Source organism: Choristoneura fumiferana, chromosome 9 (assembly GCF_025370935.1).
Source record: "Choristoneura fumiferana chromosome 9, NRCan_CFum_1, whole genome shotgun sequence".
In the NCBI taxonomy this organism is placed as follows: Eukaryota; Metazoa; Arthropoda; class Insecta; order Lepidoptera; family Tortricidae; genus Choristoneura; species Choristoneura fumiferana.
This window is the reverse complement of record NC_133480.1, coordinates 13,227,256-13,244,481: the sequence shown is the minus strand read 5'-3', so window position 1 is coordinate 13,244,481 and position 17,226 is coordinate 13,227,256. Positions and strand designations below refer to the sequence as shown.

At 38.7% G+C, this 17,226-nt stretch overlaps 2 protein-coding genes across 2 annotated transcripts in view; both read right to left on the bottom strand.

Annotated features, from left to right (window-relative positions):
* Positions 1–370: 370 nt before the first annotated feature.
* LOC141431338 (hatching enzyme 1.2-like) lies at positions 371–7,787 on the bottom strand. The gene is made up of 7 exons (XM_074092489.1): positions 7,541–7,787; positions 5,733–5,900; positions 5,190–5,336; positions 4,375–4,530; positions 3,273–3,406; positions 2,069–2,154; positions 371–1,455 (listed from the first exon to the last, which is right to left on the bottom strand). Exons 1-7 carry the CDS (start codon positions 7,731–7,733, stop codon positions 1,404–1,406), a joined length of 936 nt encoding a protein of 311 aa, XP_073948590.1. The 5' UTR covers positions 7,734–7,787; the 3' UTR covers positions 371–1,403.
* Positions 7,788–12,858: 5,071 nt separating this feature from the next.
* The window catches only part of LOC141431337 (uncharacterized), a 35,347-nt gene continuing 30,979 nt past the window's right edge, over positions 12,859–17,226 (bottom strand). The window contains 2 exon segments of the mRNA XM_074092488.1: positions 12,859–16,359; positions 17,127–17,206. Coding sequence (XP_073948589.1) covers positions 16,252–16,359; positions 17,127–17,206 — 188 coding nt within the window. The 3' untranslated portion in view covers positions 12,859–16,251.

The window sequence follows — 17,226 nt, the reverse complement described above, 5'->3', positions numbered from 1 at the left end:
AATACTTTTGTAACTACATCTAAGTATCTATCTTATATTAAACGAGCAATTCTTGTAAATATATAATCAGAATCTCGGAAACGACCATTTCGACCAACCAACGATTTCGATGAAATTTGGTATGTGGGATGACAAATTGATCTAGCTCGGTCTTATCTCTGGGAAAACGCATGTTATCGAGTTTTAGCCCGAGCAAAGCTCGGTCGCCCAGGTACTAGTGATTTATGTGATACTATATACTATCTGGGTTACTTATACTCAAAAACATTCTTAACACAAAGGCACAAACAATTTATTGGATCAGGAGTTACTTTGCGGAGCTTTATATCATAACATCTGGTAACATTGTAGACGGTTGTTTTGCTTAAAGGATGAACGCTGGTTGAGTTCGAAACGCGTAGCTTAGTGTGGTGGTGGTGATGTTGCGTTTGTGTGATTGGTGCGTGTTCTTACAGTTTGAAGGTGGAGGAGCTGCATGAACACACATTTGTTGCATAGACTTAGCTATTGTTTGTAGTTAATCAAACGTGGAAACGTAAATAAAAGTTAAATCACAAACTTTGCTTCGAAATAATTTTAATCGTAAATATAAAATATAAAGTAAGGACTAGCACACATACTTACAAAACTTAAATTAACGATGACAGATCATTGGAATAAACTTAAATTCAAAGAGGAATTAATTTACAAGAAATACATTCGTCATTTCTGTGGAAATATGAAGACAATGGCGATTTTACACGGTAAGTAAGACATTTTCTTCATTAAAAATAATGGATCATTCAATTTTATTATTACAACGGCAACTAATAAAATACATATTTCACTAACACATTCTGAATAAAACAAAACAAAATTGCAGCCTATTTTTAACCGAAAAGCAAAAAAGCAGAAAGAAGGATATTAATTCGATAAGTAAATATTTCTTTTCTTGAGTGTTAAATAATATATAAAAGACATCAAAAGTTTAGTTAAACTTTGCCCCAAAAACAGAAAATAGTTTTGCGGGACATACTGGACAAGATTCAATGGGGAATGGATGAAAATTTTAGAAATGCTTGAAACTTTTTATATCAATAGGAATAACTTTCCTAATTAATAGAAAAAATATCAGATCTTTAAGTAGCAGCTATTAATTTAAAAAAATGAAAGAGTTTTCTTTACCGCCAAATTACGACAGTCCGGTCGGTTACGGGTTGTTCTATAGTCCAGAATAAAAAACATAAAAAAATAATTTGTGTCTTTGACTCGATCGTTTTGACTGGTGACACTCTTTACCGGCACGGATAATACCGACTTGAAAATACCGACCCTGTTTTTCATCTACACACCCATAGAAGCTCATGTCAGTTTCTAGTATTTAAGTAGGTAATCGCCACTGCCTACAATCCTAATCGTAGGTTTTACCCGAAGAAGCCTTGCCAGACGGCACCCATCCAACCGCCCTCTGGCTCCCTGATATAACATTAAAAAAACATTAGCAACCTAACTTGTTTGATCAATTATGTCAAAAGAAACTTCAGTCTTCGGACATTGAATTATATTTAAATTAGATACATTGTTAATGGCGTTGACATTTTTGTTTCGTAGAACAAGGCTTACACAGCATAATGGATGAAACGGGAGAAAATAAAACTATTATATGTATAGCAATGGTAAATGTAATGGATAGTAAATCCTGAAAACTAAAATAAAGTAAAAAAAAAGCAAAGGACATAGTGTCTATGGACCCTTAAGGCGTCTCAGCGCAAAAAAATCGGGAATAGTTTTAGCGCACTGACCTTCTTCACTCTGCTATGCTCTCATCGTTTGAAAAAGACAGTAGTAAGTATACATTGTTAACAAACACAGACATTTACGTAAATAAAACCATCAACATTACCATCTCGATTTTCCCGCACTCTTGCGTTTATGGTTTCTGAACATCTCTCTTAGAATTCTATTTGCTGTGACTTTTTTTTCAAAAGTGCTTTTCAACACAAAGACACGTCAAGATCGCTTACCTTCTTTCTAATGCAAAAAAAACGAAGTATAGGTAAGGTGTGTGAGTTCAAATGTAAGTACTTACTCTTTGTGGCAGTTGTACATCGCATTGACCTTCTTAACGTCGCCCCGGCTCAAGCCCTCCCTCTGGCCGAGAGTCACGCCGCCAACCTTGGGATCATAATCATGTCTTTGCTATAGTACTTTATTTTCATCACACTTGCTCGTAAACAGTGTCGTAACATGCAGGCTACCTTGGTTGCAACCCCCCAAATAAAACCCTCGACCTTAATGTGCTTGTCATGAAACCCGTGGTCGGTAAATGAGTCATTGCGCGTAAAAAAATCTTTTCATGAAGCCCAAGGTCGGTAAATGAGTCCGGGCCCGTACTGATGGTGCTGCGCGCGCTGCTACTGCAGGACCACACGCACACGCACGTTGCGGCGCGCTGCGGGAGGGGGAGGGGGAAAGCGGCGCTGGCAAAAGCGCAGCCTAAGGTATCGCAAATATTTGGAACAATTATAGTTTTTTTCTTTTAGAAATTTAAAATTTTACTCGCAAATGTGATGAAAAACATTGTATGTCGCACGGGCGGTACTAGAATTACGAACATCGACTCATTAAAGCCCTCAGTCTTCGACCTCGGGCTTCTAATAGACTCTCGTTCGTAATTCCTTATTTACCGCCCTTAAGACACAATGTACTATTATGTACCTATTACTTGCTGTATAATATTTCTAACTATTACAGTGACTTCATCGCTATATAAATCCGGCGGAAAATCTCCCTTTTCCAGGATTTATCTATCTAATACCTTTAAACGAGCAATTTTTGTATATATTCAGAATCTCGGAAACGGCTCCAACAATTTCGATGAAATTTGGTATTTGGTATTGGGGTTTCCGGGGATCGAATCGATCTAGCTTGGTCTTATCTCTGGGAAAACGTTTATTGTCGAGTTTTAGTCCGAGCAAGGCTCGGTCGCCCGGGTGCTATTATATTTCTTAGTGTACAAAGTTTATCTTTGCTTAAATTTATAATCATCACATCAACCGGAAGACATCCTGTCCTGTTACTGTTGTTTGATTGTGGTTCAATCAAACATAAACAGCTGCACGAATTTCAAAGAAGATTTGCTCACAGGTTGGCCATGTCCCCGAGATGAATATAGATAGATATCATCTAGTAAAATTGCATTAATTTAAAAGGTAGACATCCGAGTGCCTGGTCATTGCTGAGTAGTTGCCAATTGCCATGTTTAATTTGACTAAAATGTTGACCAGGGTTACCTTGGGTTCGATGGTCTTGCGGCCGTTCTTGGAGAAAGCGTACTCCGAGTAGTGCATCACACTGTTGTAGTCGTACGGGACGCCAAAGTCGTTGGTGCGCTTGGCATCCGCCTTCTTGAAGTTATTCTCAGAGCCTTGGAAGGAAAAACACTAGTTAATACTGCTTTACGATCAATATAATCTTTTTCGTCAAGCACCAACACCTGTCAAACAACCCTTTTCTAGCATAATAAACTACTTATTTCATTTGTTGATACCTCTTGTTGAGTTTAGCATTGTGTTATCCACACTACAAGTACCAAATCAAATGATATTGTAACGGATAACTTAAATAAATTAAATCGAGTTTAGCTCGCAGCAGCCGCCGAGTCGCGTGTTCCTATGAAGAAGGGCTACGAAATAGCCCAAACAAACTCTATTTAACACGTGAGTAAGACGGGAGTAGTTTCATGTTCAAAATTACATGTACCAAATTACAAAATAAAGGTGAATAAAATTTTACTTGTTAGATTAATGCAAAATATTGGTACTTCATGTGCTATCAATTAATATTTTAATTACTGATCTTGATGTGATTGTGTCGTGTCCTTTGGCTGGATTTGGAGCCTTACTTTGCATATTTGCTTATACAAGTTTTGTTCATCATCATCAACATCAACATCATACTTCTACAGTCGAGTTCATAAACTTGTGAGCAAGAATTTGGTCAAAAATATCTGAACACGCTTCTACGCCGTTAACAAGTGTTCAGATAATTGTGATCCATTTTTACTCACAAGTTTATGAACTCGACTGTACTTCATACTAGTCGCTATTACTAACTACTAAGAAGGAATAATGACGCGATTAGATCGCATTTTCCAAGACTGACCACCTCCATAGTTCCAACAGTTCTCCATTTTCATAAACGGAAGTCGATATTGGTTTATTCTATTCTATACAATCACCGGCACCAATGTCTGATACAACAGAGCCGGCAAAGATATTTGACATGAGTCTATCACTAGTCCCGGTAAGACGTGTCTGATATTATTAATGCCCCGCTGTGGCAGATATTAATAGTACTGGTGAGCACGTGACTGTATTCGTTGTCTGAACCCACCTGCCTTGATGTTGTCGTACCGCACATCGACGTAATCGTCGCGCTCGTGCCGGCTCTGCTCGTGCATGAATCCAACGGCGTGCAACAGTTCGTGCAGCACCGTGCCCTTCTTAGACACGCAGCCTGGGTTCTGCAGGTTCACCTCTTGGCGGCCGCCTGGTATCAGGAGAACATGGGTTACGAGGTGTATGGAATTATGTAATCGTTCACATGAATCTAGGTAATTAAAGATTTCGATTAACAGCATTCAATCTATATAATCAGGTACTTTTGAGTTGAACAGCAAACTTTTTCCTTGCTGTCAAGGTGGTTTTCTAGCGGAATAGCAGGAAGGAAAAAGTTTGCAGTTCATTCATATAAATCTCCTCAAAGCAACGCTCGAATCAGTCAATCATCAGATTTTGTGACTTTTTTCATACAGTTTATATTGGTCATTACAATGGCACCGAAAAATTGAAAATTGAGGTCATTTTTTTCTTCTTCAGAACGAAAGTGCTCGTGATTCTGAGGAGAATTATCTATTTCTGAAAAAAAAAAAAAGTACATTGAAAGTGAAAATGACCAGCTAGTGAAATTCCGTTTTCACTGGGTTTTAATTAGGTACCAGGATTTCATAAGCAAGCAACATCTCTTTCTCTTTCTCTTTTATCATGGGACACTTCACACCAATTGACCTAGCTAGTCCCAAACAAAGCAAAGCTTGTACTATGGATACTAGGCAACGGATACCCGAGAACAAACATTCGTATTATTCATACAAGTATCTGCAGCGGCCGGGAATCGAACCCGCGAACCTCAAGCTTCGTACATCTTACCAATCCGTCCGACGCTGGACCAGCAACCGGTGTTGCCGCTCTGGATGCTGATGTAATCCTTCTGCCCGTTGTACGGCACGAAGCGGAGGCATGTCAGACGGTGATAGTCCGCTATTGCCTTCTTAATGGTGTCATGCTGCTCTTGGCCTGTTGAAAATCATTCAAAGTTCTGAACAGTACGTTTAATATTTGAAGAAGTACCTAGTGGGTTTGAAGGGATAATCCGGCATTATTCAGGGTGAGTAAATAAAATAACGTTAAAAACTCGAGAAATCCCCTAGTCAGTTGCAATTGACCAACGATTGACGTCTTTCTCACCCCATTTACTGGTAAGCCCAGCTTTGAATTATAAATTATATAAAATTAATGCATTATAAAAACTGGAATGTCAATAAAAAGTTACACCTACCTAATTAATTGTTGCCAATAATATGCCATATTCTTTCTCTCTTTCAAAAAAGTAGAGTAGCTCTCCAAGCCTCGACGTACGGTAGTACTTATACTACCAAATTGGCATAACTAGTAAAGAGGTAAAATACTCACTGTACCGCCCTTCAATGACGTACGGTATGATGCCGCTGGGCCACCGCATAGACTCATCGCGCATCCCGTTCCTGCCCAACTGCGGGATCAGGATGTCTCCCTCTGCGTATTCACCCATCTCCTCGGGATTCATCGGGGACGACTCGTCCCATGTTGACAGTGCATCGCCTGCGATGGGAAATGTTGAAAATGGGGCTACAGTTAAGTATTCTTCAATTTTTTTTACATATATGTACACACGCATTCATAATTGCATGTACAGCCTCAACTCTAAACGCTCTAAAGTCGTTTCGGTCTAATCTCGGTCTCAACTTAATTCTAATTAAAATATCGTAGACGTCAATATTAGTCAATGTTGCCCGCGACTCCGTTCACGTAGAACGTTTATTGCTATCCCTCGGGAACTATGCAATATTCCTGGATAAAAACTATTCTATGTCCTTCCCCGGGACTTAATCGGTTCAGCGGTTAAGACGTGAAGTGGTAGGTAACAAACAAACATAGAGACTAACAAAATTTTCGCAATTATAATTAATATTAGTGGGATTAACTTTGTTATTTTTCATATCATAATTTAAAAACAATAAAAAAAACTATTGAAGCCGCCTGCACATTAATTTGATGTTACCAAAGCGGCTATTAATGATTCAAGTTAATTTTACTGGTTCCCCGATTGCCAGTTAGACGTTTGTAATAAAATGCGCCGCAGTAAAACGATCGTAAAACGTGTTAATGAAAGACCATCGTTATCAGGACATCATTACTGCAAGGAAGTGAGCCGTCAGAGCCAGGATCTCCAAGTCATTGCTGATTGCCTGGTGTATCGTGAACCGATGACACCCGTCATACAGTACAACAACACACGCACCCGGTCGTGCCGAAATTGATAAATGGGTTTGTTGACTTAATTTCGGAAAGAAAATATGAGACACAAGTTTTCGTAAAAAAGCATTTTAAATTCAAGGTTTTTGCCGGCTTCACTTAGGTACTTTTTAACCAAAACAAGGATTCTTATAAGTTTGACGCTATGTCTGTCTGTCTATGGCATAGTAGCTCTCGAAGGGATGGGTCTATTCCGATGTGTTTTTTTTACGTGAAAGCCAATTTCCAGTGGTGGTAGGTACATAGTTATGTCGGGGACATTCGAGGTTTTTCAACCTTTCTAGTTGTTTATGATAATACTAAGATTGATCTTTTAAAGAAGTTTTAAAGTCATTACAGAAAATATGCGAAAGGAGCTTGACTCGCATTGTGCAGTTTTAATACCAGCTTTTTCTTATTTATGTTTAGTCATACTCAGGCATATAATTACTCGGCGAGTTTTGGTATTGGGCTAACTAAAGAATTAGAATAAACATGATTGTAACTTTAACTCTGAAAATATCAACATGAAACAAAATACGCACCTTAATAACGTCCAACGCAAAAACGTTGAAAGACATTGCTATTTCGAGGTTTTCAATTTCAAAAATGTCTGAACCGATCCTAATGAGACTATACGAATACCCCTCTTTTTGCATCGTAAGTTAATACATGGTAATGTTATGGTACAAGTCACGGTGGCCTAGCGGTTTGACCCATAGCCTCAAGCAGAAGATCGTGGGTTCAAACCCCGGCTCGCACCTCTGAGTTTTTGAAATTCATGTGCGGAATTACATTTGAAATTTAACACGAGCTTTGCGGTGAAGGAAAACATCGTGAGGCACACACCTGCGAAGCAATTTAATGGTGCGTGTGAAGTTCCCCGTTGAGAGGCGATAGGTCAAACCACTAGGCCACCACGTAAAATAAATAAATAAAACTCTTACCACTCTCTTTGCTCGGAGCACCATAAGCCTCAGGCCCAAGATGTGACAAGTCGATTTTATCCTCATCCCCCATGTCATCAATACCGTTTGCTGCTTCAATGGCTACTATGTCATCATCCCCATCCAAAGGAAACCCTTTGCAACCCGATATTACAATAAAACACAAAATAAAAACGTTCAGAAACGTAGCCATTTTGAAAATATTCTTCAGACGAGGTACCAGGTAGGCAGAAGTCACCAGAGTGTGAGGTGCAAAACGGCAAGCCTGTATTTATATCGCAGCGACCTGTCATAGGGTAAACATACGAAAAGCGAGGTTCGTTACTCCTACTTCCTGATACAGGATGTACCGGCGAAAATATGTAAACTAATCGATAAGAAAGAACCTTGTCAGTGTTTTTGGTTTATGTTTCCTTGGCAGTCGGGACCTGGTGCTGAATTGTTATAATCCTCACTGATAAGAGATTGCGAGAATACGAGTAACCTCCAATTTTTACTTCGGCTGAAACTATACAAACAAGTCAAACAAACAAAAGAGTAGAGAGAGCGTTTTCACTAAGCAACACGGATTGCAAGTCAGTGCATACTTGTATGCTCTCTTGTGTTATTCATCAAAACGCAGTCAGAGGAAAAAAACCGGCCAAGAGCGTGTGGGACACGCCCGAAATAGGGTTCCGTAGCCATTACGACAAAAATTAAGTAATATTTTTCTAAGGATTTCGTATTTTGTACGGAATCTTCCAAGTTTAGGTATATTTTATACCTTAGGCTGCTATTTACTATTAAACTGCTAATAATTCTCAAGCAAACTTAGCCGTTATAGTTTTCCTTGATAGTTTGATATACTTACTCGATTTTAATGAAAATTTGCACTTTAAAGTTGAATATTTCGCAAACAAATCTCTGAATCGAAAAATCGTTTTAACAACCCCCTAATGTAATAAATTAATTGTGAAAAGGTTCTAACCTGGTACGCGATTAAGTTATTTTCAATTGTTACTGCTCTAAAATGTCTAGGGATCAAACTAGAAGGAACGTGATATAAATATGGATCTAAGAAGTGCCCTTACTTCCTACCTCTCAATCTGAGAGGAGGCCTGCGTCCAGCAGTGGGACGATGAAAAGGAGCATAGAGTATACAAAATTAGATACAAAAACACATGCATTGTTGACTTTTTGCAGGTGGTAGGACCTTGTGCAAGGTCCGCCCAAATTGCTACCACCATCTTCCTCGCTAATCCTGCCGTGAAGCAGCAGTGCTTGCACTGTTATGTTTCGGCGTGGAAAGTAAGACAGCCGGTGAAATTACTGGCACTTGAGGTATCGCATCTTAGGTTGGCAACGCGTCTGTAATACCCCTGGTGTTGCAGATGTTTATGGGCGGTGGTGATCTCTTACCATCAGGAGACCCACTTGCTCGTTTGCCATCCAGTCGAATAAAAAAAATTGTATGCTACGCATTTCTTGCCATCTTTTTGCCATGCTCAATTGCTCAATATCAAAAGTATGACGGCCAATTACACACTTAAAGGTCACTGGATAATTTCTCAAACTGAGCAAATACGGTATTGTTTCGAACAAATAAATGCTGCATCAGTTATCAATTCTTCCGGGTGCCCTCGGTCAGCGCCTGATAAAGCTACAATCAGTTTTGTCGGTTCCGAAAGTGATGTAAGTAATTATCTGATAACTATATGACGTTGATAATTAGGGTTCCGTAGCCAAAATGGCAAAAAGGAACCCTTCGCCATGTTTGTCTGTCTGTCTGTCCGTCCGTCCGCGGCTTTGCTCAGGGACTATCAATGCTAGAAAGCTGTAATTTTTCACGGATATATATGTAAACTATGCCGACAAAATGGTACAATAAAAAACTAAAAAAAAAATACCTCCCATAGACGTAAAGTGAGGGTGTTTTTTTTCTCATCCAACCCTATAGTGTGGGGTATCGTTGGCTAGGTCTTTTAAAACAATTAGGGGGTTGCTAAGACGATTTTTTGATTTAGTGATTTTTTTGCGAAATATTCAACTTTAAAGTGTAAATTTTCATTAAAATCGAGCGTCCCCCCCTCTAAAATCTAAACCGGTGGGTGGAAAAATTTGAAAAAATTCAGGATGATAGTAAGTATATCAAAATTAAAAGGAAAACTATAACGGTTAAGTTTGCTTGAAAATTATTAGTAGTTTTAAAGTAAATAGCAGCCTAAGGTATAAAATTTACCTAAACTTGGAAGATTCCGTATAAAATACGAAATCATTAGAAAAATATTACTTAATTTTTTCGTAATGGCTACGGAACCCTATTTTGGGCGTCTCCGACACGCTCTTGGCCGATTTTTTTGGATTTGGATGTTATTACCTACATTACCCCTGCATTACCCCTGGTGTTACAGATGTTTATGGGCGGTGGTGATCTCTTACCATCAGGAGACCCACATGCTCGTTTGCCATCCAGTCTAATAAAAAAAAAAAGTTCAAAGAAGAGAAGTTTCCTCTGTTTGTGAGTGGTTTGAGTGTCTTTCAATTTAAGACTGCAATAATTTACCTACTTATATCGGTTTATATCTGACGCAGGGAAATGGCCAAACAGAGATTTAACAAATCTCTACATACTATAAAAGATATAAGTATCACCAAATCACGCATCATGTTAAAATGGCGAATCCATTCTATCATTTTCACGGAAAATTCATTCATTTGATCAAAAGTATCAAAACCCTGAAACTGTTTAGTGAAACGACGAAATCGGCCAAAAAAGGCAAGTCGTTTACACATTTCACCAGATTTGTTTAGTGATTTGATAAAATCCTTGAAACACGTCAGTGAGTTGATGAAACGAACTCATTTGGATTTGACTGGTATTAAAGTAGGTATCGTTAAAAATTTAAATGTGGTTAAGAAGCATTAATTAGTGGTGTCGCGGCAGGTCAATTAACTCTAGCGCGATGAATTTATGGCTTCCTACGGACACAACCTAGGATAGGGGTCCCGTATTAATAAACTAGGATTACTAGACACATTTTAAAGACATCAAGATAAAGAAAAGAATATTGCTAGGAAATAAAAATAATGAATTCAAAAGCATTTGCGTTGCCTAGTTACGGCCTGGTGTCGACTTCAAAAAAAGGAGGAGGTTCTATGTTCGACTGTATGTATTTTTTTAGACGCTGCGTAAGTATATTTATTTATTTTATTTATTTAGAATGTACATCCACGTCATGTATATTACAATTTGAGCCATATTATAAACTATTTAAAGGTACTTTATTCCGATATACATGACAATTACAGAGCACATGTCATTGACCATAAATGCGAGATGTCCATTACAATGTTAAAAATTTGGAACTTAAAAAAAAAATTAAATAGTCACAGATTAAAATAAAATTTTATAAAAAAAGAAGAATACATTGGAACACAATTCACTCAAAAATCAAAAAATGACATGCGAGTAAAATAAAATAAAAATAAAAAAATAAAAGTATAGATACAACATAACCAAGTATCTACCAAAAGAGGTCACTTTCAGATGTAATAGCTCTACTTTTATGTACCTTCTATAGGCGTATATCGAGGGGGCCGGGTGGGCCGTGCCCACAGTATGGTCTAGTGCCCACCCCAGGATGTTGGGCAACTGCTGATATCTTCACACAAAAATCCAGGCCAAGCCTCCCCCTGGAAAATAACCCTAGATACGCTAATGGCACCTTCCGAGGTCAACTCTACCAAGACTCTACCACAATGTTAACCAATCGACGAGACAGCGCTAAGCTGCAACTAATATTCATCATCCCAGCCTACATAGGTCCCACTGCTGGGGTCATCCATCAAGTACCTACGTCACACCCATTTATAGCACCCCCCCTACTTGTCACACGTATGGCTATATTTTTTTTAATAACTTATTTTGTCCCACATTATTATTATTTTGTGTCACAAGCCGCCTGACCCCTCCCTCCCCCCAAAAAGGAGTGACTTAATTTATGGATGACCCCTGGGCACAGGCCACCTTCTCAGAATTAGAGGGCTTGGGCCGTAGTTCCCACGCGAGCCCAGTCCGGATTTAGTTTTTTATAACCCCTGACGCAAAAAGAGGGGTTTTATCAGTTTGACCGCTGTGTGTGTGTGTAAGTGTGTGTCTGTCTGTGGCTCTTAAACGGGTAAACTGATTTGAATGCGGTTTTTTATTTGAAAGCAGGTTGTCTAGCGATGGTTCTTAAACATGTTTTATCAAAATAGATTCAGCCGTTTTTGAGATATTAAACTTTTTTTGTCTGTACAGTCACCAGCACCAATCTGACACAACATAAGCGTGCACAAATATCTGATACGACTCTATTTCTAGAGCCGGTGGCATTGAGTCAGATATTTTTGCAGGCTCCGCTGTGGCAGATATTAATGCAGGTGACTGTACACTTGTATTGTACTATTATCTATTCTATGCCTGTACATCAAAATGCAGTCTAGAAAGTAGTTCACTTGGTAACGGTGGCGTTACGTTGTCGCATTTTCAGGTTTTAGTTCGTGTGATTGAACCACGTCTCTTAAGTGCAGGTTGATTCTCAACGAAGTCTCAGATACAAAATAACAATTATTTCATCTCTCCTGTTCGGAAAGTTTAATTTTCATGGGTAGATAGCCGGGTGGAAAAAAGCGTTTTCATCTCTAGGGTGGAAAGTATTTTTTTTTTTAAATTTTCGATTAGCCACGGAGTCGAAGATAATTGAGTTACGTCAAGCCTCCTCTCAGAACAAGAGGGCTTGGGCCATAGTTCCCACACGGGCCCAGTGCGGATTGGGAACTTCACTCATACCATTAAATTGCTTCGCAGGTTTGTGCAGGCACAAGGGGATTTTGCAAAAATGATAGTTAATACTTTTTGGCATGTTGGAATAGCTTAGCATTATCTATGGTAGATGACTCGAAAAAAATGATAATCAGGGCCTACTACGCAATTCGAAAATTACTTGCCGTTAGACACAAAATAATTGAATTTTTTGCATTTTTTTCCTCGCAATGTGATGAAAAAAACTGTGTGTATCACGGGCCGTACGGGGATTACAAACTCCTTACGCCCCTTGATGCACAATGTACTAATAAGTTCCTTGTACAGCCAGCAGGTAGGCGTTAAATTTTTAACTTTAAATAATTTATTGAATCAGGCGTTACTTTGCGAAGGTCCCATTTCAATGAATTAAAACATTGTTCTCAACTTTGACTAAGTAGATGATAAAAGTTATAATGAAATATCCAATTTTTGCATTCCCGCCAATTACGGATCAAGGAGGGATAAGGGATAGAGGTAAAAATAAAAATTAACATTCTGATGTTTGTATTGTATTCTAACATATTAGATCTTTATACACTACATCATCTTTATGTACATGAGCATTTTTGCTTCGCAATATTATTACAATTAAAATAAATTTCTCTCTTTATTATATTATTTTTACATTCTATTATTCAACCTAGTATTAGGCAAAGTGACAAAATAAACATCTCAATTTTTACAGAGCGAGAAACGAAACTACACACTTTTTGTCATTTCTTTTTGAATAAATAAATAGCAAAGAAAGACAAAACAAATGTGAAGCATAGGTAAGTGTATCTTGTCACGACCAAATAAATACATATACAGGAAGGTACAGATGACAAAATAGAATCATTCTTACAATGTTAAAAATAACTTACATCTTGAAATGGCAACCAGTGTTACTTTTATTCCGTTTCCAATTTTTGGTAATGAATAATTTGGTCTGGCAAACATATTTTCTTTCATTCAATAATTTTTCATACAATTCTAGTATTGCACTACCTATGGATAAATTAAATGAAGTTTTTATTAAAGCTCGTTAAAAAATTCTTTACATGGTATTCACCATAACCCATAAGTCAAGAGGAGGTTACGATTAACATAGGCAGTTGGCACATATTGCTTTAAAGACGACCAGGAGCCGCACATTGCCGTCCCTTTATTACTCGACCGCACATCGTTGGTTCGAAAGGGATAGAACCGATAGTAGGCGGTCACACGTATGTATCAGTATTGAAGAACGACAGACGGCGATGCGGTAACCACACCACGGGCTAGGCACACGGTGACTAATACTTCTGGGATTGTGTGTTGTAACAATATCCAGTGCCTATTTTCTACCCTTAGCGTGACCATTGCACCACATTAACAAGTTTAACAGCAGAGGAGCCTTTTTGAGTTTGATCGCTGATCGTTCTACTTTCATATTCGAATCTTTCAAACGTTTCAAACTCAAAATTCGCTCGTACGTCTACTGCCGACACGAATGAAAGAGTCAACAATAACGCTCAATGTTGGCAAAACTTAACAATTGCAGAAACAGAGAGCTAAGTATACCTTAAATCTCGACGTACTAAGTACTTAAATATCTATTAGATTCGACACAGCCAAGCTAAATGATGGCCAGGTTTTAAATTACCTTATATAGTAAAAGTTAAAAATTCTCACAGTGAAAATATGTTTTAAATTGCATGTTATACCTAAAAATATAGGTTTGAAGCATGTTCACAATCACAGACATTTTAAGACCGCCAAGAAGAACAGGGCAGCCTAAAATTTAGCCACCGTGAATCTGTCCATGGTAATGCATCTGCAGTTCAAGTTTGTTTTAATACATAGAAATCGGAAATACCAACTGATTCGACTCGAGATCGTCGGTTAATACCAACAGCGCTTTGGTGTCAATTTAGCTTGGCTGGGCTATTTAGAAGTTAATTTCATTAATCCCCGGTTTAAAGTAACCGGGTAAAACGTAGGCACTCTGTGAGGACGGCCGCGCGGCCTGTGCCAGCCCTGGAGACCAGAATATCGCTAACCCACTCTCACACGTTTACAGTTAAATCAATGCCATGAGGCAAGAAACGATTTTGAGCTGAGACAGCGATATTAATTTTTTAATAGGCGACGATTGAATAAAACAGCGCAAATTGTATTAAACAAGTAAAGCACTGTTCATACTTTCTGATCTCCTGGTGCTCGATGCCAGCTCATATCACAAGATGTCCAGGTTAAATTGCATATACGCGACACTTATAAGCCACATAATTTGTAAGTATAGCCTAATCGAAACCATTATTGACTTTATTTATTCACACACAATTGTTAGAAATTGACAACACCTATAGACGTCTTTGTACAGAGTTACATTTCTACGAGTAGAAGCTAACTGCACACATCACAGATATATATAGAAAAAATAAACTTCATCTTGTTAGTCTATACATAACAAGTACACTTTAGCCTAATCCTACGTTTTTCACAGAAGTGGAAAATGTTTGCTTGAACTCAGTACCCAGCGCGATACATTGGGTGCCAGCCCAAATGGAATTCTATTTCAAGTCGACAGGTTGTTGAGGCAACTGTACTAGATGAACCAAGCACATAAATTGCACGCCATTCGACTAATATAGTGCTGACTAGAATCTGTCAGTCCAGAGTAGTGATTTCGAAATGTAAACTCTAGGCTTATATTTGAAGCACTAGAAAAAATAAAAGAAAGCATCTTTGTCATACATGACGTGCTTTTTATGTACCCAGAGATGTAGAGTATGTCTACACCTTAGGTCCAGAGTCATCCAAAAGAACCAACTCGTATTCAATTTCGATTGATCCCTAATAGTAACTTCTAACAATAAATAAAAATTAAATTACATAGTACAACTTCGTAACTGCTACATTATTTTGCAATTACATTGTGGAATAATATTTGTTATTATCTGTAGAAAAATATAATGTGAATTTAACCCGTATCAGATTACGGTTTGGCCGATTGACATCGTGTTAAAGTCCGAACATCACAATCTGTCACTTTGCTATCACCGTCTTTGAGTAACTCCACTACGGTTAATATTGCATTAATACATTACAATTACACTCAGCCGCGCCGCCTTAACATAAGAGACGCGGCATGCCGCACTGTGCCGCACGCGGCACTGCGGTGCGACGCACGCCAACCACCTGCGAGGTCACCTATCCACTCCATGCACTGCTCTAGTAATCCCTTGATCTTGTACTGATGCACAAAAACTGTCCGAGAGGTAAATGAGTGCATAAGATGCGTCCAAACCACATAACTTTTTGACGTGTGTAATTTATGTAAGAAGAAAGTATGGCTTTGTGTGCCATATACATATACCAGGGATTCATAGATCATTGCATGTTTTTTAGGAATGGTTGCGGAAACAACAAAAGCGCACACTACGTGAGCTAGGTGCGCAACGCGAGACTTGGGCTTATTCAAGAAGACCAACGGAGTCAGCATCATTTAAGATTATCAATATTGCTCAAAGAATACAAACATGGCAGTGTTTCATAAAATAACATGCAAACTAAGTCGAAATTATCACGTAACTTCAACATGAAATGCAGAATCACTCACTACACACAGCATCTAGATTTTGTTTCATTCACAATCAAAATTATATCAAAAATATCATTGCAGCTTTAAAAATCCCATTGCAAACATATAAAAATATCTGATCACCATCATTTGTAGTTGGTATGTAGAAATATTGCTTGATGTGTTTCAATCAAAATTCTTCATGTTGAAAATCTGTTCCTTTTGCGACTTCGCTTTGATTGAAACTATGAAAACATAAACCTAAAGCTGTGCCAGTGAGTTAAACACAACCGTAGCCCAAGTCTCGGTACCAGGCGTTCATGCGGCGCGAGAGGGTAGCCCTCACGTGGGCGGCTCGGGCGGCGGCAGCACCACCACGGGCTTCAGTGCCGCGGTGCTCAGGTACTGCGCGCTCACCATGCTGCCTTTCACCACTTGTGTTTCTACCATCTAAAAGCGAAATCTCTCGTTAAAACCAGTAACAGGCGATCGCCCACATCCGCTCGGATCGGACTAGGGGTGCAGTAAAGCGTTGGAGCGAAAAATACCAACCAAAGAAGTTGCCTCGCGAGGCATATCAAGGAATAACGTTATGTCGTCTCGGGGTTCAGTTAAGAAACTCGAGGATGCTCACTCATTCAATAACCCTTCATGCTCCAACGGGTTGATGTATCCTTTGGACGACCGGATGGCCAAGAAATTAGAGAATCTGACTATGAAGCTTGAGGTCCCAGGTTTGAATCCTGGCCGAGGCAGATATTTGTATGAATAATACGAATGCTTGTCTCGGGTCTTGGATGTTTAATATGTATTTAAGTATGTATTTATCCGTTACCTAGTGTCCATAGTACAAGCTTTGCTTAGTTTGGGACTAGGTCAATTGGTGTCAAGGGTCCCATGATATTTATTTATCCTTGATTCGACCAGACTATTTTCGATCATCTGTTAATCTTTAATTTAGAGTTAATTTTTGTGTTTCGTTTACGTTAACTGCAGGAAGCGAAACACCACACGGCTAAAAATTTAAGTTTACGAATACCTTTGTTTCACCAGTATAAACTAAATTGAAATGCCTCCATTTATGGTCACGTTCAAAAATAACAGTGTCATCCTAAAGTTTCAATTTTATTAACTTTGCTTGGTACGTGAACGTAGACGATGCCTTAGCATATTTATGCGAAATTAGGCTTTAACACGATACAAACAGTGTACGTTACCTTGTGCGCGAGCGAGTGCGTCAGCAGATGGCCGGCTTGTGACACCACTAGCGGCGTCAGTCCGCTCACCACCACGCCCTCTGTAACACCAATAATACTA